Here is a 15,503-nt window from a genome sequence, read left to right on the forward strand (position 1 = left end):
CACTTGATATTCGAACCAAGGATGGTCCCGGCGGGGCTCGAACCCGCGACCTTCGGCTCATAAGACCAACGCTCTAACCAACTGAGCTACGGGACCATTGCGTGTTTTGGTATTTAATTATAATATATCAAAATTAAATATAGGTTAAAATCCCTAACAGCTAATTGTTGGATTTTAGTAATTAATTAAAAAACAAGGAACAGATCGGAGGATTATAATTTTTTTTAAAAATGAAACGGTTAGTTGGAGGTCCAAAAATCATTTTTTTTTAAAATGCTTCTCAATGAATATAGCAATTGTGTGCGAATAGTGTGATGATAAAAGGTAAAATATATTTTTAAATAATCAGGATTTAAAACTCAAGCTTATGTATGTAAAGTTTAAACAATTAGTGATATTGAATTATCACATAAAATGCATCTCGTTTCTTTAATTTATTTAATGGGCGGACTGTGAAGGCCAATTGTCCATATCATGATTAATCCGTACAAATTGAATTTCTGATTAAAAAAAAATGTGTTGGGGAGGACAACTAACCATAGATATTCCATCATATTTAACTAAATAAAAGTTGCAGCATCACTTTGATTTTGAGGTTGTTTAAAGACAATTTTTAAAGGAAAAAATTACTCAGGATTGGCAAGGCTGTAAATGAACAAAATATTATTTATTTAACAAATTTTAAAAATGTGTATAAATGATCAGGATTTGCATTCAAAAATTAACTATTTGGAATTAATCTACAAATTTAAAAAAAGATCATAAAATGTATAATTTTAGGATATTAATATACTATTATTTGGGTTTAAAATAAAATATATTATCATTCAATTAAATTGTAAAAATATAAAAATATAAATTGAAGTTTACATTTAAAACAAACGAAGATAGCGAATAAATTGACCATGTTTAAAAGTAGTTTAGTTTGATTATAATAGTAAATATGTAAAATAAAAGCAAATTTGAACAAGTAAAAAAGAGATTTGATATACCTGAATTTTCTTTTTTCTTTAATGGAACATTGAGAAGGAATAAGTATAATTATATTGTATATTTTAGTTATTATTTAAAATTACTATAATATTAATGTTATTTCTAATGTTATAATTCTTTTTCACCTATCACAATTGTTGATTAATACTTTATAACTAAATGATCACATGGATATGATTAAAGTATCCCACGGTTGTTCTCCTCAAGTATCTGACCTGTTGCGATTGTTTCTAATAAATTTTTATACATGATTGAATGTCTACTCGAAGTGTTCATGTTCAGATGTGGATATCAAACATGTAATGCTGAATGAAGATTAGAATTGTAATATTCGTAATACAAGTTGTATCAGGCCACATTGACACTAATGAAGCATTTATATGGAGAAAATGAATTCCAGCATCAAAATCAACTCAATTGTGCTGACAGCAATCCAAAGTGGCACAGGGCATCAACAATGACTAGGAGAAAAAAATCAAAAGATCTGCTGAAAATTGGTTTTCTGAATCCCAAACAATCTAAAAGAATGAAATGATTCACCACCAAAATCTGCAGTTCTACTCTTGCTTGATTGTCTCAGTACCCTTTGATGCCTTCCTCTTCATCCTGCTGAAGGGTCCAATGGTGTGGTCCATTGTGTACATGAAGATCACCTGGCTCCACGATTTGTATGATTTCAAGTTGTCATAGTACTCAGGGGCAATTTCTTTCAACTTATAGAGCCTGCTGCCGGGAATTCTAGGGAAGTCGTGGTGCTCGTTGTGATATCCCACACTCCAAGTCATCAGATTCAGAGGTCCATAGTAGGAGTAAGTTTCCTGATCAGGGTTGAAGACGTAGTGTTCAGAAATGAAATGGCCTGCCATTGGGTGCATTCCTCCTCCAACAAAAGTTGCTAGTATCAGGTACGCAAGGGATTTCCATCCCCAGAAATATGCCAGGGAAGCGTCAAGAGAAAGCTGGATTATCAGATTGGTGAATTCCCATAAGCCAGGTGGTTTGGGCTTGAGGAAGACTGGTCGTAAAGCATAGAAGAAAAGCTGGAAAATAACCCAAATGGACTTGGTGATTGCATTGGTGACTACAAGAGCCTCAACGCGGCTAGGAATATCCATATCCATCCCATCAACGCCTTGGTACCTATGGTGCTCCAAATGATACTTTTGGAATGTAATAGACATGGGAACGCCGATTGGAAGATTGGCAAATATCCCTAGCCATCGGTTGTACGATGGGATTGAGAAGGCTAGGTTGTGGCTGAGCTCATGGATGGCCAGAAATAGGTTGTGGTTGAGGAAAGAACCAAAGAAGTATGCAACTGTTAGGATCTTGAGCCAGCTTGCATTGTGAAGGTAGGTAGCAGTCCATAGCTGAAGAAGAACAACTGCACTTATCTGCAAATTGTTGACAAAGAAAAGGAGAGAAAACTATCTTAAACAATGTGCTATGGATAGACGGGAAATGAGAAACACTAAAATTTAAAAGGTTTTCAGAACCATCAGAGGAGAATGTCACATGATGTTTAAAACTGCTATTGGAAAGAAGTTTCTGTTACTATTTCTTCACATTCTATGAGCATTAGAAAAATCTTTGTATGCTCATAACTTTGAAATTTCTAGAAGCTGCAATGAGATGATGGGTTTGATAAGTATTATACTAGTAAAATTGTTCTTCACTGATGAAACAGAATTTTAGTTGTTGAAAAAAGTGATTACAAAAGAATAAAAAGTATACAAGATGCAACAAGATCAAGCATTAACATATAGTTATAGAGATTGTTAAAAACCAAAGAAAATCTCTAACTATATAAGATATATCTAATACACGCTGAAGCATCAAGTGATCCTATTCTATTGTCCGTTATCATTTTGAAATATTCAACTTTTTCATGAGAATTCACTAAAGAATGCAGATAAGAGAAAAGATTGCATGTGATAATCAATAAGCTGTAATTATTTGATTTAATAAACTGTATCACTTAGATTCTAAAATGTTCCAAATCCGAGCGAAACAGAAATGGTAAATTGAAAGCCCCTAAAGGGGCATGAATAATCCGTCGAAGACTTTATTCCGAAGTAAAGTTCAGGTAGTGAAAAGATACTCAAATTTCCTATAACACTCAGATATTGCTAGAAGCCAACAGGCAGATCATAGGTATAGAAGCAACTCAATTAGGTGTAAAGAAAAGAAGAAAGCTGAAAATTGTCTGAACACAACTACAAAAGAAAAGTTGTACACTATAGTGTATTGAAATCGCCAAACCCTAAATCCAGGGTCTTCATTGCATCAAACCAACAATCGTTTCTTTCCCAGGTAAGTAAATTGTAGGATTATATGAATACAGAAGTTCCAGAACAAAATACCATAAATCTCATTCTCTCACAGACAAAAAAAAGAGGCTATGATTATACATATTGTAATGGGGAGAACGACACGAAAGGGGAGGTTATCAAATCAAAACCAGATAAGATAAAAGTGATTGCAAGAGCTAGTTCCTTGATAACAACAAATCTACTCGATAACAAATTAATCAATCTCAAATCTTCAGAAAACACATCGCAATCAGTTTTATTTTTGTGAATAGTAGGAATTATTAGAGAAAGGATCAGAATCTTGGTAAAGCATGAAAATAAACTTTCTATATATTCTCAAAGTTAAGTAATCAACCTAGAACAACCATCTTTGATAGAAGAATAAAGTCCCAAAAAATGCACTCCGCAGAAAAAGAAAAAGAAAAAACCCCAAAAAGCTTTTGCTCGAAAAAGAAAACAATGAAAAACCATTCACATAAAATGCTACAAAAAATCTCATCTTTGAAAGAAGAGTAAAGTCCCAAAAAATGCACTCCGCAGAAAAAGATAAAAAGAAAAAACTCCAAAATCTAGCTTTTGCTCGAAAAAGAAAACAATGAAAAAGCAGGATCCAAAGGTTGTAGAGAAGAGAAGAATGTGGTGGTGACCTTGAGGAAGGCGAGGGGATCAGGGCCGAAGAGCTCCCGGATCTGAGGGTATCTGGCGAGGATCTCCTTTCTGCGCGAGGCGTGGGGTTCGTCCGTGTACGACCAGAAGAAATCCGTGGCCATTACTCCTTCCCTGGCGTCCGCTGCACTGCCTCCCCTACCCATTTCCCTGTCTCTCTCTCTGATGGCATAAGATTTCAGAAAAGAGACTCGGAGAGGGAGGATGGACCTTTATTTGCTCTGCGATCTGCCTTCTTCTCTATTTGTTTCGTGTATTTATAGGATGGAAGGTTGTTATTAGACTTGATTGCCATGGTTTTTGGATGGAGTGAGTTCATCATTGAATTACTACCAGTCGACGTTCTGAAACTTCCTGCTGCTATTTTGAAACTGAACCAATTCTAGGGTTTCCCGTTCGTTAAACAAAAATATTACAAATTGTAGCGAAGTGTTTTACAATTAAACAAGCACGAAGAAGTTGATTGGTTCGCACTCCCAAATCCGTTTTCTAATCATTAATTTTTTAAAGATTAAAACAGATCAAAACACAAAAAAGTTAAATTAACATTGGTATTCAAGTGTTGCCATTTTATTTTATAAAACATTATAAATTAGTGACTTTTTTTATTAACTCTTTCGCCTAAGTGTAAAAAAACAAAGGTCATAATAGCGACAGAATGTCTCATAGCCCGACTATTCTAACTATTTTATTTATTTATTTATTTATTGGCTAATTAAATTGGTCAAACTTCGGTTGGTAGAAATGCTAACCTAGTAAAACATGTTCGAATTACGGTTACATACCAGGATTGATAAATTTTGTTGCAACATCAATATGTTCGGCTTAATAAAATCTAATACACCAAAATGCAGACATGGACAGTGACAACGACGAATGAAGTTTGAAGTCCTGGAAACCTGATCACAGACAAAATATCGCAATAAAGGTGCAAGGAGATCATCTTTTGTGCAACCCTCATGAATAGGCAAAGATATGAATTATGTACTCCTTGCTTGCCACTCAAGACGTGGAGCAGTTAAAGTGAAGGTCAGGCTGCGGCCACTAGCTCAGGTGCTTTGACTGCTTGCCCTTCTGCTGCAGATGTATCTATCTTTGATGAAACTGAAGGACCATTAGCTTCGGCATCACTCGCAGAAGAAGCTGGTTTTTTCCCTGCAGCTGAAGTTCCATTTTTGGCTTCTGTTGAAGCCGGAGGTGTTGGGGGTTTCATGTGAGGTGGGGGATTATGCTTCAGCTTTATCAAGATCTGGCGTAACCTTGAAAGATCAGTGGGCTTTCCAGGTTTTGGTCCCTGAATCACGACAATTGAAGGCTTCTTATCCTTCTCTTTCTTCCCCCTTTTCTCGATGTTAGCTATCTCATGGGGGATAAGTTCGGCAATTGATTTCCAGTATTGTTTATCAGCATTGGCATGGAATTTCTCCTGGTTGGCGAGATACAGCTGCCAATTACCATAGATGCTTAGTGCAAGCTTCAGACTATATTTTTGGATGCAAGGCGTTGGAGCATACATATAAAACTACTTACCTTCTCCTTTTCTCTGTTCTGGACCTTGTTTGTTTCGCAGTTTAGTTTCCGTTTCTCATAAAAAGCTTTCTTGAAACTTTCAGCTTCAATAAAGATCTCGTTTCTAAGCTCTTTTTCTTTCCTTTCCTTCTCCTCGAGAAGGATGGCATTTTGGCTGATGTTTAACATATCAATTGAAATTAGCAAAATGCTCAGGGTCACCAAGATAGGGTACAAAAGTAGCTGATTAACTAAAGAACTATTGATAATTGACATCAAATATTCCTAATCTGATTATTTTTTTAAAAAGTTACATAAATTTTGTGAAAGATGATATACACAAACCAAAACAAGAAACCATTGTATTAAAGATAGTAACAGTCATGCAAATTTAGCACAGCCCATTATTGTAAAGGAATTAATAGCTTTACTTCAATGGAATACTATATTCTAGTTTCAGGAAGCTGATAGATCTGTGACAAAAGTAATTAGCATAATGATTTCAGTTTTCAAGATGATAAAATCATGGTGATGCATTATTATAGTAGGTGCCTAGAACAAAAGTAGTGAAAAAAGAAAATGTGATGTTATTTAACTTATTACCAGACAGTCACTGAAAAAAAAAGTTATGAAAATTCAATATTATTGGGAAATAATGCAGCAGGAACAAATGCCATGTAGAAGTTTTAATAGATATCACTGTATAGCAACAAAATAGAATATGCATTTCATGTTCACCAAGGGTTAAAGGAAAAAACTCACAACACCTGGTTAATGCCATAAGCAAATGATTATTGCCTTGAGTAGATTATGAAGTTCTTAAAAAGTATGCATCATTGGTGACTCCACGTCATATAAAAATTAGATAACCATCCTAAATTACCATGTTCGATGACTGAAGAAATATGTAATAAAATAAAGGCTACTTCAAGTCATATGTAAAAAAGGCTGGAGATACATACCCAATACTCTAGACAGAATTGAGAGAAAAGTCATGGGCAGCCTATTTTTAGTGTTACTGTACTTAAAAACTCTAACAGGAAATTTCACTGCATAACTTCTAGAGAGATTATTTTATACTATTACATTATTGGTCACATAGTTGCTATGAAAATTAATTCCATATAAAATAAAAATTAGACAACCATCAAAAAGTACCAGTTTTCAAGTACCCTTGAACAACATGAAATTGAAAAGTTCAATCAACAAGTGAACATCTAATTGCCTGCCATTCTTCTTTGTCAATGACTTGAATGCTCATGTTGGTGTATAATCAAATTGTTAACAAGCATTTTTTTAGCTTTATAATCAGGGAAAGCCCATTTTAATTTCAAACAGTGATTAAAAAAGAAACTCAGGATATCTAATTTTTCTTTGAAGATCACAATTGCAACTATGGTTTCACTAAATTTCTTAACACTAAAATCCCTCCTTTTCGATCTGCTTCCCCACTTCCATGACAGTGATAGAGAAGAATGAAAACCTTAAACATCACAAGTGCTGTAGAGAATCATAAGTGCCTAGTGTGTCAAATGCCATAAAATACAATGTTTGACCAACAGTTACTCTTCGTTTGTCTCTACAATTCATCTTTGAAATCCCATCATGTTTTTTGCAGCGTTCTGTCAAAATATCGGCAGAGAACAACTGGCTGCCAATGTTCAACCAACCAACCATACTTAGGTATCAAATGTCACAATTTATTCACGTCTAGGTTACATTTGAAGCAGATCATAATAATTAATCCTTAAATATTTCATAATAATGAACCAAAGAGCATATAATAATAAATCCTTATCAGTCTGGCAACTGCACTTGATTTTACAATACTATGAACCCGAACTTTCTCCAAGTGTTGAGCAATAGTTTCTTGTTTTGTTCTGTAGCAAAGGTGTTGTTGCTGTAATCAGCTGGTGACCAGACTCAAAATGAGAGTGGATCAATTAAAAAACCCAACTTTTCCTCCAAAAGTTAGAAAGTAGAATAAATTTAGTCTCCACAGTCCACACCCTACACAACTACGCTTGAACGTTGGAACACTCAAAAGCAAATATGCGCATAAGAGAAGTTAAAGATTATCCTTGATGTCATATATAACTCCAAATCAACTGAGCCATGTTAATAACTCATGTTCCCATCTGTATTATGGACACAATTAACCTTAGAAAACGTTCATACCAGAAACTAGGGAAAACAGATAACTTATGTTTTGATCACAAATAACTTCAGTTTGCTAACTTGATTGTTTCCCTATAATTTCATCCAGGTTACCAGGATCGGACCGGTGTTGCATATGCTTGATAAAATATTGTATCAATCTCATCGTACCATGGGGAAATCTGGGAAAAGTAATTAAACATATTGGATTGTAGCTCACTCGTTATACAGAACGTTTATAGTTGTACAGATATGTTTTATGGCCATATCGACAAAAAAGTACACCGGCAAGCATAAGCCAGGAAGAATAACATAGAACTAAATTAAGCAAGTAATTGACACGATATATCACAGCATCCTTCAATCACATAATAATAACGGAGTTATGGAGATCCACTCTAGTAAGATATAAAGAATCCAGAGAATCGCATCAAAAATTAAAATACAAGTAGCAGCATACTAGATCTATTCATCAAAAGAACCGATCTATGAACATCGGAATAATTATAAACGACCTCAGGAAACTAATCGCCATGAAACAAGTAGAAGTGAAACAAAGTTTGGCTAGATCTAGAAGAAAACTGACTTACCGGCGCCACTCCCTTAGGATGAAACCCTCCTCGTGCTGCATCTCGTCCGGATCTGGAAGAATCGGTCCATCCGAAGTGAAGATCTCGCCGTTCTCGACTCCGTATGACATTCCGTTGGCAAAAGGGGCCGTCTCCGCGGAGAAGCCATAACCTTCGGGGGAAGGGGGGATACTGTCACCGCCGCCTCCAAAGGCCGGGTGGTGGTGGATGGGGACGTCTTCGGGCTGGAGTCCGAAGCCTGCGCTGGCGGCTACATCGGCGGGGAAGCCTTGGGAGCCCGGTTGTAGGTGATCGACGGAGTGGTCGGCGTCGTCGGAGGGGGAGAAGGTGGAGAACGCGTCGAAGCGCTGGGAGGGGAGGCGGGGGTCGTAGCCCAGATAGCCATCATCGAAGGGGCGGGCGATTCCGGATCCTCCTGCTACCGAAGCAGAGATGTCATCACCATCGATGCCGAAGCTGTCCAAGGAAGACGACATGCCGTGAACTGGAAGACGAGTAGACGACTGCTCCCCTCCTCGCTCGCTTCTCTCTCCGCCGAGATCTTTCTCTCCTTTGGGCTAGAGTGAGGAATTAGTCCTAGAATTTTCTTGCGCAAAGTTGCAAAAATGTCCTCCCAAATCGTCTGCCTTCAAATTTTACCCACAAAAAACATAATAAAATAGTATATCCAATAAAAAACGAGAGAGCATTATCAAAATAAAATTAAAATTATTACTAGAATAAAAATAAATAATTTGCGGCGGTGGCGGGGTTCGAGTTCTTGGACGTGAGCGTGGACGTGGAGGTGGAGTCGGCCAGCCATTTGCGGCCGTCGCCGTCGACAGCCTCCGAGGAGGAGCCGCAGTCGAGGAGGATCTGATCGGAGGGAACATAAGCGCTGTCGGCGGCGACAAATGGAAAAAGTAGAACGCAAAAATGCAGTAAAGGGAGGCAACCGAAGGATTTCATGGCGTTTGTTCTCCAAACAGGAAGTGAATGGTATCGGAATAGATCAGTCCATGTGAAGGGAGAAGAATTAGGAGGGCAACAGAGAGAGAGAGAGGAACTTTTGATTAGCCTCTCTGCGTTCTCTCTCCGTTGTTGTGAATTTTTGGTTGGGAAACGAGGAAGACGAGGAGGCTCAGACTCAGAGGCGGGAGGAATAGAATGAAAGGCGGGAAAGCGGTTATTATTGGTTGGTTGGCGGGAGATAATTGAGCAGGAGAACTGGTCAAACTTGGGATGGACGAGGTGCAGATCGGAATAGCTAGCCAGGGTTGGCACTTCTGTTGACAGTATCCTTTTTGATTAAGTCAACTCATGAACGGATAATGTGTTAAAAAATTTCCATTGCCGGGACACTTGGGCATGACAAATAAAGAACAATGTGCATGATAAATAAAGAACAGAACAGAACACCATTTCATTTCAAATACTGCAATGCAATTTGCTACATTGTGCATAATTACAAACAATAGAAACATGTGATTTTTTTCACAAATTATAATCTCCTGGAAAAATTCAATAATCTTGCTGCACGCTGGTCAATTGAGGATGGTGTCATTGAAACTGTTTGAGTGATATACTCAGCTTGTAAATGTTGGCTTATGTCTTAATAACAAATGGAAATAGAGTAACTCATTCCATGTATCAGGGACCCCAGGAAGACACCAATGGCTGCAATCTTGAATGCCGATCGGAGGTCCTCTAACATGGGTTCTCCCATAAATAGATGGATGACCATCAATTCGAAGTCCGGATAGATTAGTGATGTTGAGAATAGTTACAGGTGTTTTCATTTTCCTTACAATTTCCTCCAAGATAATATTTTTCTCAGGAACTCTGACAAAGGTCTCATTCAGCGGACGGATGCTCTCTTTGCAGTGGCCTCCTGAATTCCATTCGCCACCACTGTGTGACAGAGGCTATAAACTAAGTTTTGTATATAACAGATAATATAATTAAAACAATACCTCTGTGTTAAATCCTAATGTGTTTTATATTAACAATAACAGAGGCCATGATGTTATTGTATGCAAAAAAACCAAAAACATTGCTTGTACCATAGCTTTTGATGTCTGTACCTGAAATGCGACGGTGCTGAACTTCTGAAGAAGACCTGAGTTTTGCTGGGAATGAAATGCTGATCAACCCACATTGCCCAAGTTGATAAAGCTTTTCTGAATGCAGTGGAAACATCAAGGCGGGGATGCACTAGGTTTCCTTCCTGGTAGTAATTCACACTGTCAAGAACCAGTAAATGTGAGTTAAGTTTTAAGAGATTCAATAAGAATGGATATTCTGCGTTTGTCATGAAAATCTTAGTGCAGTAGAAACAAGTGAAGAATGATGTTTCTTCAAATCCTTTACTCATCTGACAAACATACCTTTAAATAAAGACGGGCAGAATATAGATAAATGTGTCGCAAAATTTAAAATATTTGTAAGAATTACAATGCTACATTAAACATAAGGACAACTAAAAGTATGTCTAGATGTCCGCAGCATAATGCATCAAAATTCTGTGCAAGTCCTACAAATAAGTTATCATGGTAAGCTTTGCAGAAAAAATGTTATGGATCAAGCTGAACATTCTCCAATGCATAAAAAAATAAAGGATCCAAATGAACTTTCATAAGGCAAATGACTTTAGAAGCATATCTGAATTTTGAAGGGAATGTTTGTTATACCTTTTTATTTACAGAGAAAGTATAGAGTAGTTAAAATCTTTCTTCTGGTAAATTATAGTGTGGTGAAAATCTTTCTTCTGGTAATCTTTATTCATACTGGTGACTTTGATGGGCGCTTAAGAAGGGGAAAACCCTAGGCATTTGATTGACCAAGGAACATTTCTCTTATCCAAAGCTGATAGGTATTAATGGTATATGAGAAGAATCTGCAAGGTAGAAAATATCTAAAGTTTGGATATTTGAATTTGCGTCCCTGATAACAGTTTCTGAGGTACTATGGTGAGGATGTCAATTAAATTATTTTGTTGGGTCATGAAATGATTCAAGTGTTTATGGAATATATTCTGTTCATTTGATTTGTTTTGTTAAAGTTTTCTAACAACGACCAATAGATGCCTTCCTAATAGCTGAGTAGCACTTCACAGATATTATAATATTTCATAAAAATCTCTAACATTTTCACTTCAAGAGTGAACCCCAACGGTTTAGACAGGATTGTTTACAATTTAATATTTTATGTAGCCTTCAGAACAAGGCCAGATTAATTAGTAAACATGCGTTATGGTGTGGCTAGAGTCTTTATTTATACTTGAGTTGGGTGCAAAGGGGCCTCTTGTATTTGTATGCTTGCAAAACTCCAAAAATCTTAACATATCAGAAAAGGACCCCTAGTACCAGTATGATTGCAGTCTTTGAAGCAAAAAAAAAAAAAAAGTGGTACATGAGAAGTCTCAGAGAAATCACATTGGTGATTGGTTACTTGAGACACAAAACTAACAGTGTGTTAGCTTCACAGGAATATTCTCTTCCTCGTATATGAATTCTTGTAGCAACAGTATTTCTATCTTTAGTTTTAAAATTAAACTCGGCACATACCAATTCACATGGAATTATTATTCTTTAATCTCGTCCTTCTTCGCTATTCCTTACTCCATTGCAAGATACACATACTATTCTATTCTCAAAGATCTTTTTAACATAGTTTGGATGGGTCGGGCAGATGGATTGGGCCAGCCTGGCAAGCTGAGAGGGCTGGAAATATTGGATGAGTTGGGCGGGTCATGGTCAAACAGGATGGTGAGCTGATGGGTTGGGTTGACCAACGAATCAGGAGGGCTTAAGAAGCTGAGAAGTTGTTATCTATTACTTAGAGGGATATCTTGTCATTGTTGAGACTTATTCCTTGCCAACAATTATAAGATTGCTCAAACCAAACATAGGAATGAAAATGAACAATCTATTTCATTCCAAGAGTCAAACTAAGAAAAACATATTCCTATTCCTTTCTCCAGGATTAACTATATTATATTATTTATCAATTCAATTTCATGAACCAAACAAAGCATAAGGCTTAGAATGATGCTATAAATATTTTACAAGATCCTTCTTGATGTAATTGAATTGTTCTTTGGTCTTTGGCTTGTGGAACTGGCTCAAAATCAATTACTTTCAATCTTTTCAAGATTGACATGTTCCCTTGGCACCTGCATGGGAGTTTCTACAGTGGTTTTGGGGTGGGTCTTTAAGATTTCTCTTATTGAATCAAGAGTTTCAACAAAAAGTCTAGATGGTAGGAATACTATAATTCAGCAAGGATTGGAAGAATGGATTCATGGAAAATCATAAGAACCAAACAATAAGGAATGAATCAGGGACATAGGCAAAATAAACTTATTGGATCAATTTGCCCCACTGGTGATTCACACTGCACATTAAAAAAAGGTTTGAATTATTGTATATCAATCAAATTTTAGTTTAAATCATTCATAATCACCCTGTTTTGCTTGAGGCTCTCTTTCTGTCCAGTTTTCCTCTTTCACATGTCTGCTCCTTTCCCTCCCACCGAACGTCATCTCTATTTGTATATTTCCTAACCATTTGTAAATTCTTCCTTTCCTTTGTCTAATCTTCATCCCTACCCGTACATCTTTCATCTTCCCTACTTATTCCAGCATCCTATACCCATAGCTCTTTACCCTATCATCCATATCTCTGCCCACCCTCCTTTCATTGATATCCTCCATTATCCATGTGCCTTCTTTCTTTTGTCCTCGACGACTCCACTTGTCGACCTTCTCCCTCTACAACTCTAGATTCACCTTCCAAACCTATGTCGCCTGAATCCCCTTTAGACTCCATTGGACCTCCATTATGGCCTGCTGCCTATGAGACACAACTTTCACTGCACCCCCTTCCCTTGATTGTTCCATCCCAGCAAACTGTAATAACCTCTTCCACTAGCAACCTGACCATTTTGTGATTTATTATTAGGCTCTTAATCCATGTAGAATATCTTAAATCTTTGATTTGTTAACCCCACTCAAACATTTGTGTATCTAGAGTAAAATGAGAAGGATGACAACACATTAAGTGCTATTAGTCTACGTTTCACAGTAATATTTTAGACTCATAAGAGGTTCTTTCAAATAAATTCTAGTGTCATTCATGTAAGTTTGGGTTTAAGATACCTCTTAAACTTGTGTTCCTGTTTTCACCTAACAAAATAGTAGCAACACCAGTTTTTGCTTAACAAACCACCTTGCAATAATCATCATCAAGGGGAAAAAAAAGACTAAGCAGAGTCTTCCAATCACATACTAAATTGACAGAAGCTCTAAAGGCACACTTACCCAGCTTTAGTTTTGTGGTGTGACCACCAATGAGCGCTGTTAAAAACAAGGATATCTGCTCCTCTCCATTTGGATGAACTCCTGTCTAGAGTATCAAGTCGAAGCGTAGCCACGCGCCTCTTTCCTACTCTTGCTGTGCTCTCTCGGACCAAATGGTGACTGACATAATATTCAATGCTACAATCATAGTCCTGCAAAAGCCCCTCTCAAAAAATTATTGACTCCCATATTAATGAGGCCAAAAGATGTCCAGGTCCAGATGCATACTGGAAAGTTAAACCTGTAGTTTCCCCTATTCTTTGTTATCCTCTGCCCGCGAGCTTCGTATACTCTGCTAGGATCAGAAAGAGCTGTTCGTAGCATACATAGCATTGATTCCCACTGGTTTCTATTAATTGAATCTCCAACAAAAACTAATCTTTTCCCTCTGATTAATTCTAGCATTTTCACAGGGTTGAACCTAAATATAATCAAACAAACGCATCACGATACATTCGACATATAATTTTCAGACCCAAGCATACACAGCATAAAGTTAAAATCAACAAGTACCTTGGAATGCTGCATCCATTAGGCTGCCACCTCCATTTCATGTAATCGTTATCCATCCTCCCGTTAGCCTCGCAACTGAACCCTTCATCTACAAAGGGGCACGAGTTGCTCGCATAGAGAGGATAGCTCTCATCGAAAACCCATCTTCCATCGAAAACATCACAACTGAAGCCTTTGTCTTTGTCCACCAGAGAAACTTTGCCCTCAACAAAAGAACTAATGTTGCTTCTCACAGTATCTGCCTCAAATTCCTCCTTTTCTATTACTCTATCACCAAACTCACTGTTTTCCCCCAAAATACCTACAGGTGCTGCATCTTCATTTTCATCTTCGTCGGTTAAATCAGCACTGCTCCAGTCTTCCAACGCACTTGGATTTCCGCCAGAATCAACAGCGGCGCTGAAGAGCATATGCTTCGAAACAACATTCGAACTATTCCCTACCAAATCAAAGTCGCTCCTTTCACTAATTCGTTCCCCGTCAAAGATCTCATCTTTCTCCAAAACTCCAGCATCCGGAACTTCCCAAAAGGGGTCACTGACCACCGTCACGAAAGCATCCCCAGGAATAGGGATTTCAGCCAGAGGACTATGCTTCACAGTCTTGACGCGGGCATAGTGCGGTGAACGATGAGGAGGGGTTGCGTCGAGGAGCCAGAAGGAAAAATAGACGCAGAAGAGGAGAGAGGAGGAGATGGCGGAGGAGAGGAGTAGAAGCCTGGCGGGCTTAATCGAGAAGCTCCTGGTAAACCCCCTGGGCCTCTCCATGGCTGCATCAGAAGAGAGTGTCTCCTTCGCAGAAATAAGAGGATAAACAGAGGGCGTCGAGCTTCTTCAGGCTGGCAAGAAAGGGAGAGTGAACGAGGTGCGGAAGAACGACGGCAACAGGGACAGCGGACCGTACGAGAGAGAGAGAGAGAGAGGGAGATGGTAAAGGAAGGAGAATGTCCATGTGCGACTCTCCCGCACTTCTCTTTTTGCCCCCTTTACTCATGTTTTTCTCATTTTAATCCTAAAATTCTAATTTTGTTTTAAAATATCAATTCGACCCCGCAAACTATTTCAATTATCTCATAAATAATTTGGCAACATAATTATATAAAAAGAGATGGAACTATCGTCGTTCTTAAGAAATAATAATTAAATCATAATTTAAAACTTTTATTCAGTGTAAATCAAATTTAAAATATTTTCAACGGGAAAGCAATGGCTTGAGTGTGGTTGAGAAACAGACAATTTTAGGGTGACAATTTTAGGATGACATTAAACGATATTGACTTTTTCTACTATTATGGTTGACATTTTTTATGGGGTGTTGACTTTTGTATTTGTAACTAAATATTTGTTTTTTTAAGAGTTGTATAATAATAAAATCTCGTTAAGTAATATGATTAAATTAATAATATAAACTGATTATACTATGATT

At 37.4% G+C, this 15,503-nt stretch overlaps 3 protein-coding genes and 1 non-coding gene across 4 annotated transcripts; all 4 read right to left on the reverse strand.

The window, feature by feature from the left end:
* Positions 1-22: 22 nt before the first annotated feature.
* On the reverse strand, positions 23-96 carry TRNAI-UAU (transfer RNA isoleucine (anticodon UAU)). Its single transcript has one exon. It is a non-coding gene; the product is annotated as a tRNA-Ile (tRNA).
* A 1,207-nt stretch (positions 97-1,303) lies between these two features.
* On the reverse strand, positions 1,304-4,273 carry LOC141835349 (sphingolipid delta(4)-desaturase DES1-like). The gene is made up of 2 exons (XM_074722795.1): positions 3,953-4,273; positions 1,304-2,387 (listed from the first exon to the last, which is right to left on the reverse strand). The coding sequence occupies exons 1-2, from the start codon at positions 4,115-4,117 to the stop codon at positions 1,551-1,553; spliced, it is 1,002 nt and encodes a 333-aa protein (XP_074578896.1). The 5' UTR covers positions 4,118-4,273; the 3' UTR covers positions 1,304-1,550.
* A 488-nt stretch (positions 4,274-4,761) lies between these two features.
* Positions 4,762-8,790, reverse strand: LOC141835185 (clathrin light chain 1-like). The gene is made up of 3 exons (XM_074722616.1): positions 8,228-8,790; positions 5,502-5,655; positions 4,762-5,415 (listed from the first exon to the last, which is right to left on the reverse strand). The coding sequence occupies exons 1-3, from the start codon at positions 8,701-8,703 to the stop codon at positions 5,002-5,004; spliced, it is 1,044 nt and encodes a 347-aa protein (XP_074578717.1). The 5' UTR covers positions 8,704-8,790; the 3' UTR covers positions 4,762-5,001.
* Positions 8,791-9,609: 819 nt separating this feature from the next.
* On the reverse strand, positions 9,610-14,990 carry LOC141835052 (protein trichome birefringence-like 6). Its single transcript, XM_074722482.1, has 5 exons — positions 14,079-14,990; positions 13,794-13,986; positions 13,527-13,717; positions 10,291-10,449; positions 9,610-10,117 (listed from the first exon to the last, which is right to left on the reverse strand). The coding sequence occupies exons 1-5, from the start codon at positions 14,843-14,845 to the stop codon at positions 9,793-9,795; spliced, it is 1,635 nt and encodes a 544-aa protein (XP_074578583.1). The 5' UTR covers positions 14,846-14,990; the 3' UTR covers positions 9,610-9,792.
* Positions 14,991-15,503: the final 513 nt, after the last annotated feature.

This window comes from Curcuma longa, chromosome 9, assembly GCF_044706935.1.
Source record: "Curcuma longa cultivar G26 ecotype Majalengka, Jawa Barat chromosome 9, ITB_CL_G26_1.1, whole genome shotgun sequence".
Lineage (NCBI taxonomy): Eukaryota > Viridiplantae > Streptophyta > Magnoliopsida > Zingiberales > Zingiberaceae > Curcuma > Curcuma longa.

What these genes read in the sequence shown, in the direction of transcription:
- LOC141835349 (XM_074722795.1), bottom strand. Translation starts at nt 4,117, where the DNA reads ATGGGTAGGGGAGGCAGTGCAGCGGACGCCAGGGAAGGAGTAATGGCC. An exon ending in ATCCCCTCGCCTTCCTCAAG is followed by an intron (nt 2,388 to 3,952) that starts GTCACCACCACA and finishes AACAATTTGCAG; the next exon opens with ATAAGTGCAGTTGTTCTTCT.
- LOC141835185 (XM_074722616.1), bottom strand. Translation starts at nt 8,703, where the DNA reads ATGTCGTCTTCCTTGGACAGCTTCGGCATCGATGGTGATGACATCTCT. An exon ending in ATCCTAAGGGAGTGGCGCCG is followed by an intron (nt 5,656 to 8,227) that starts GTAAGTCAGTTT and finishes GTTAAACATCAG; the next exon opens with CCAAAATGCCATCCTTCTCG. An exon ending in AGAACAGAGAAAAGGAGAAG is followed by an intron (nt 5,416 to 5,501) that starts GTAAGTAGTTTT and finishes GGTAATTGGCAG; the next exon opens with CTGTATCTCGCCAACCAGGA.
- LOC141835052 (XM_074722482.1), bottom strand. Translation starts at nt 14,845, where the DNA reads ATGGAGAGGCCCAGGGGGTTTACCAGGAGCTTCTCGATTAAGCCCGCC. An exon ending in ACTACAGGTTTAACTTTCCA is followed by an intron (nt 13,718 to 13,793) that starts GTATGCATCTGG and finishes GGGCTTTTGCAG; the next exon opens with GACTATGATTGTAGCATTGA. An exon ending in CACCACAAAACTAAAGCTGG is followed by an intron (nt 10,450 to 13,526) that starts GTAAGTGTGCCT and finishes GGTTCTTGACAG; the next exon opens with TGTGAATTACTACCAGGAAG.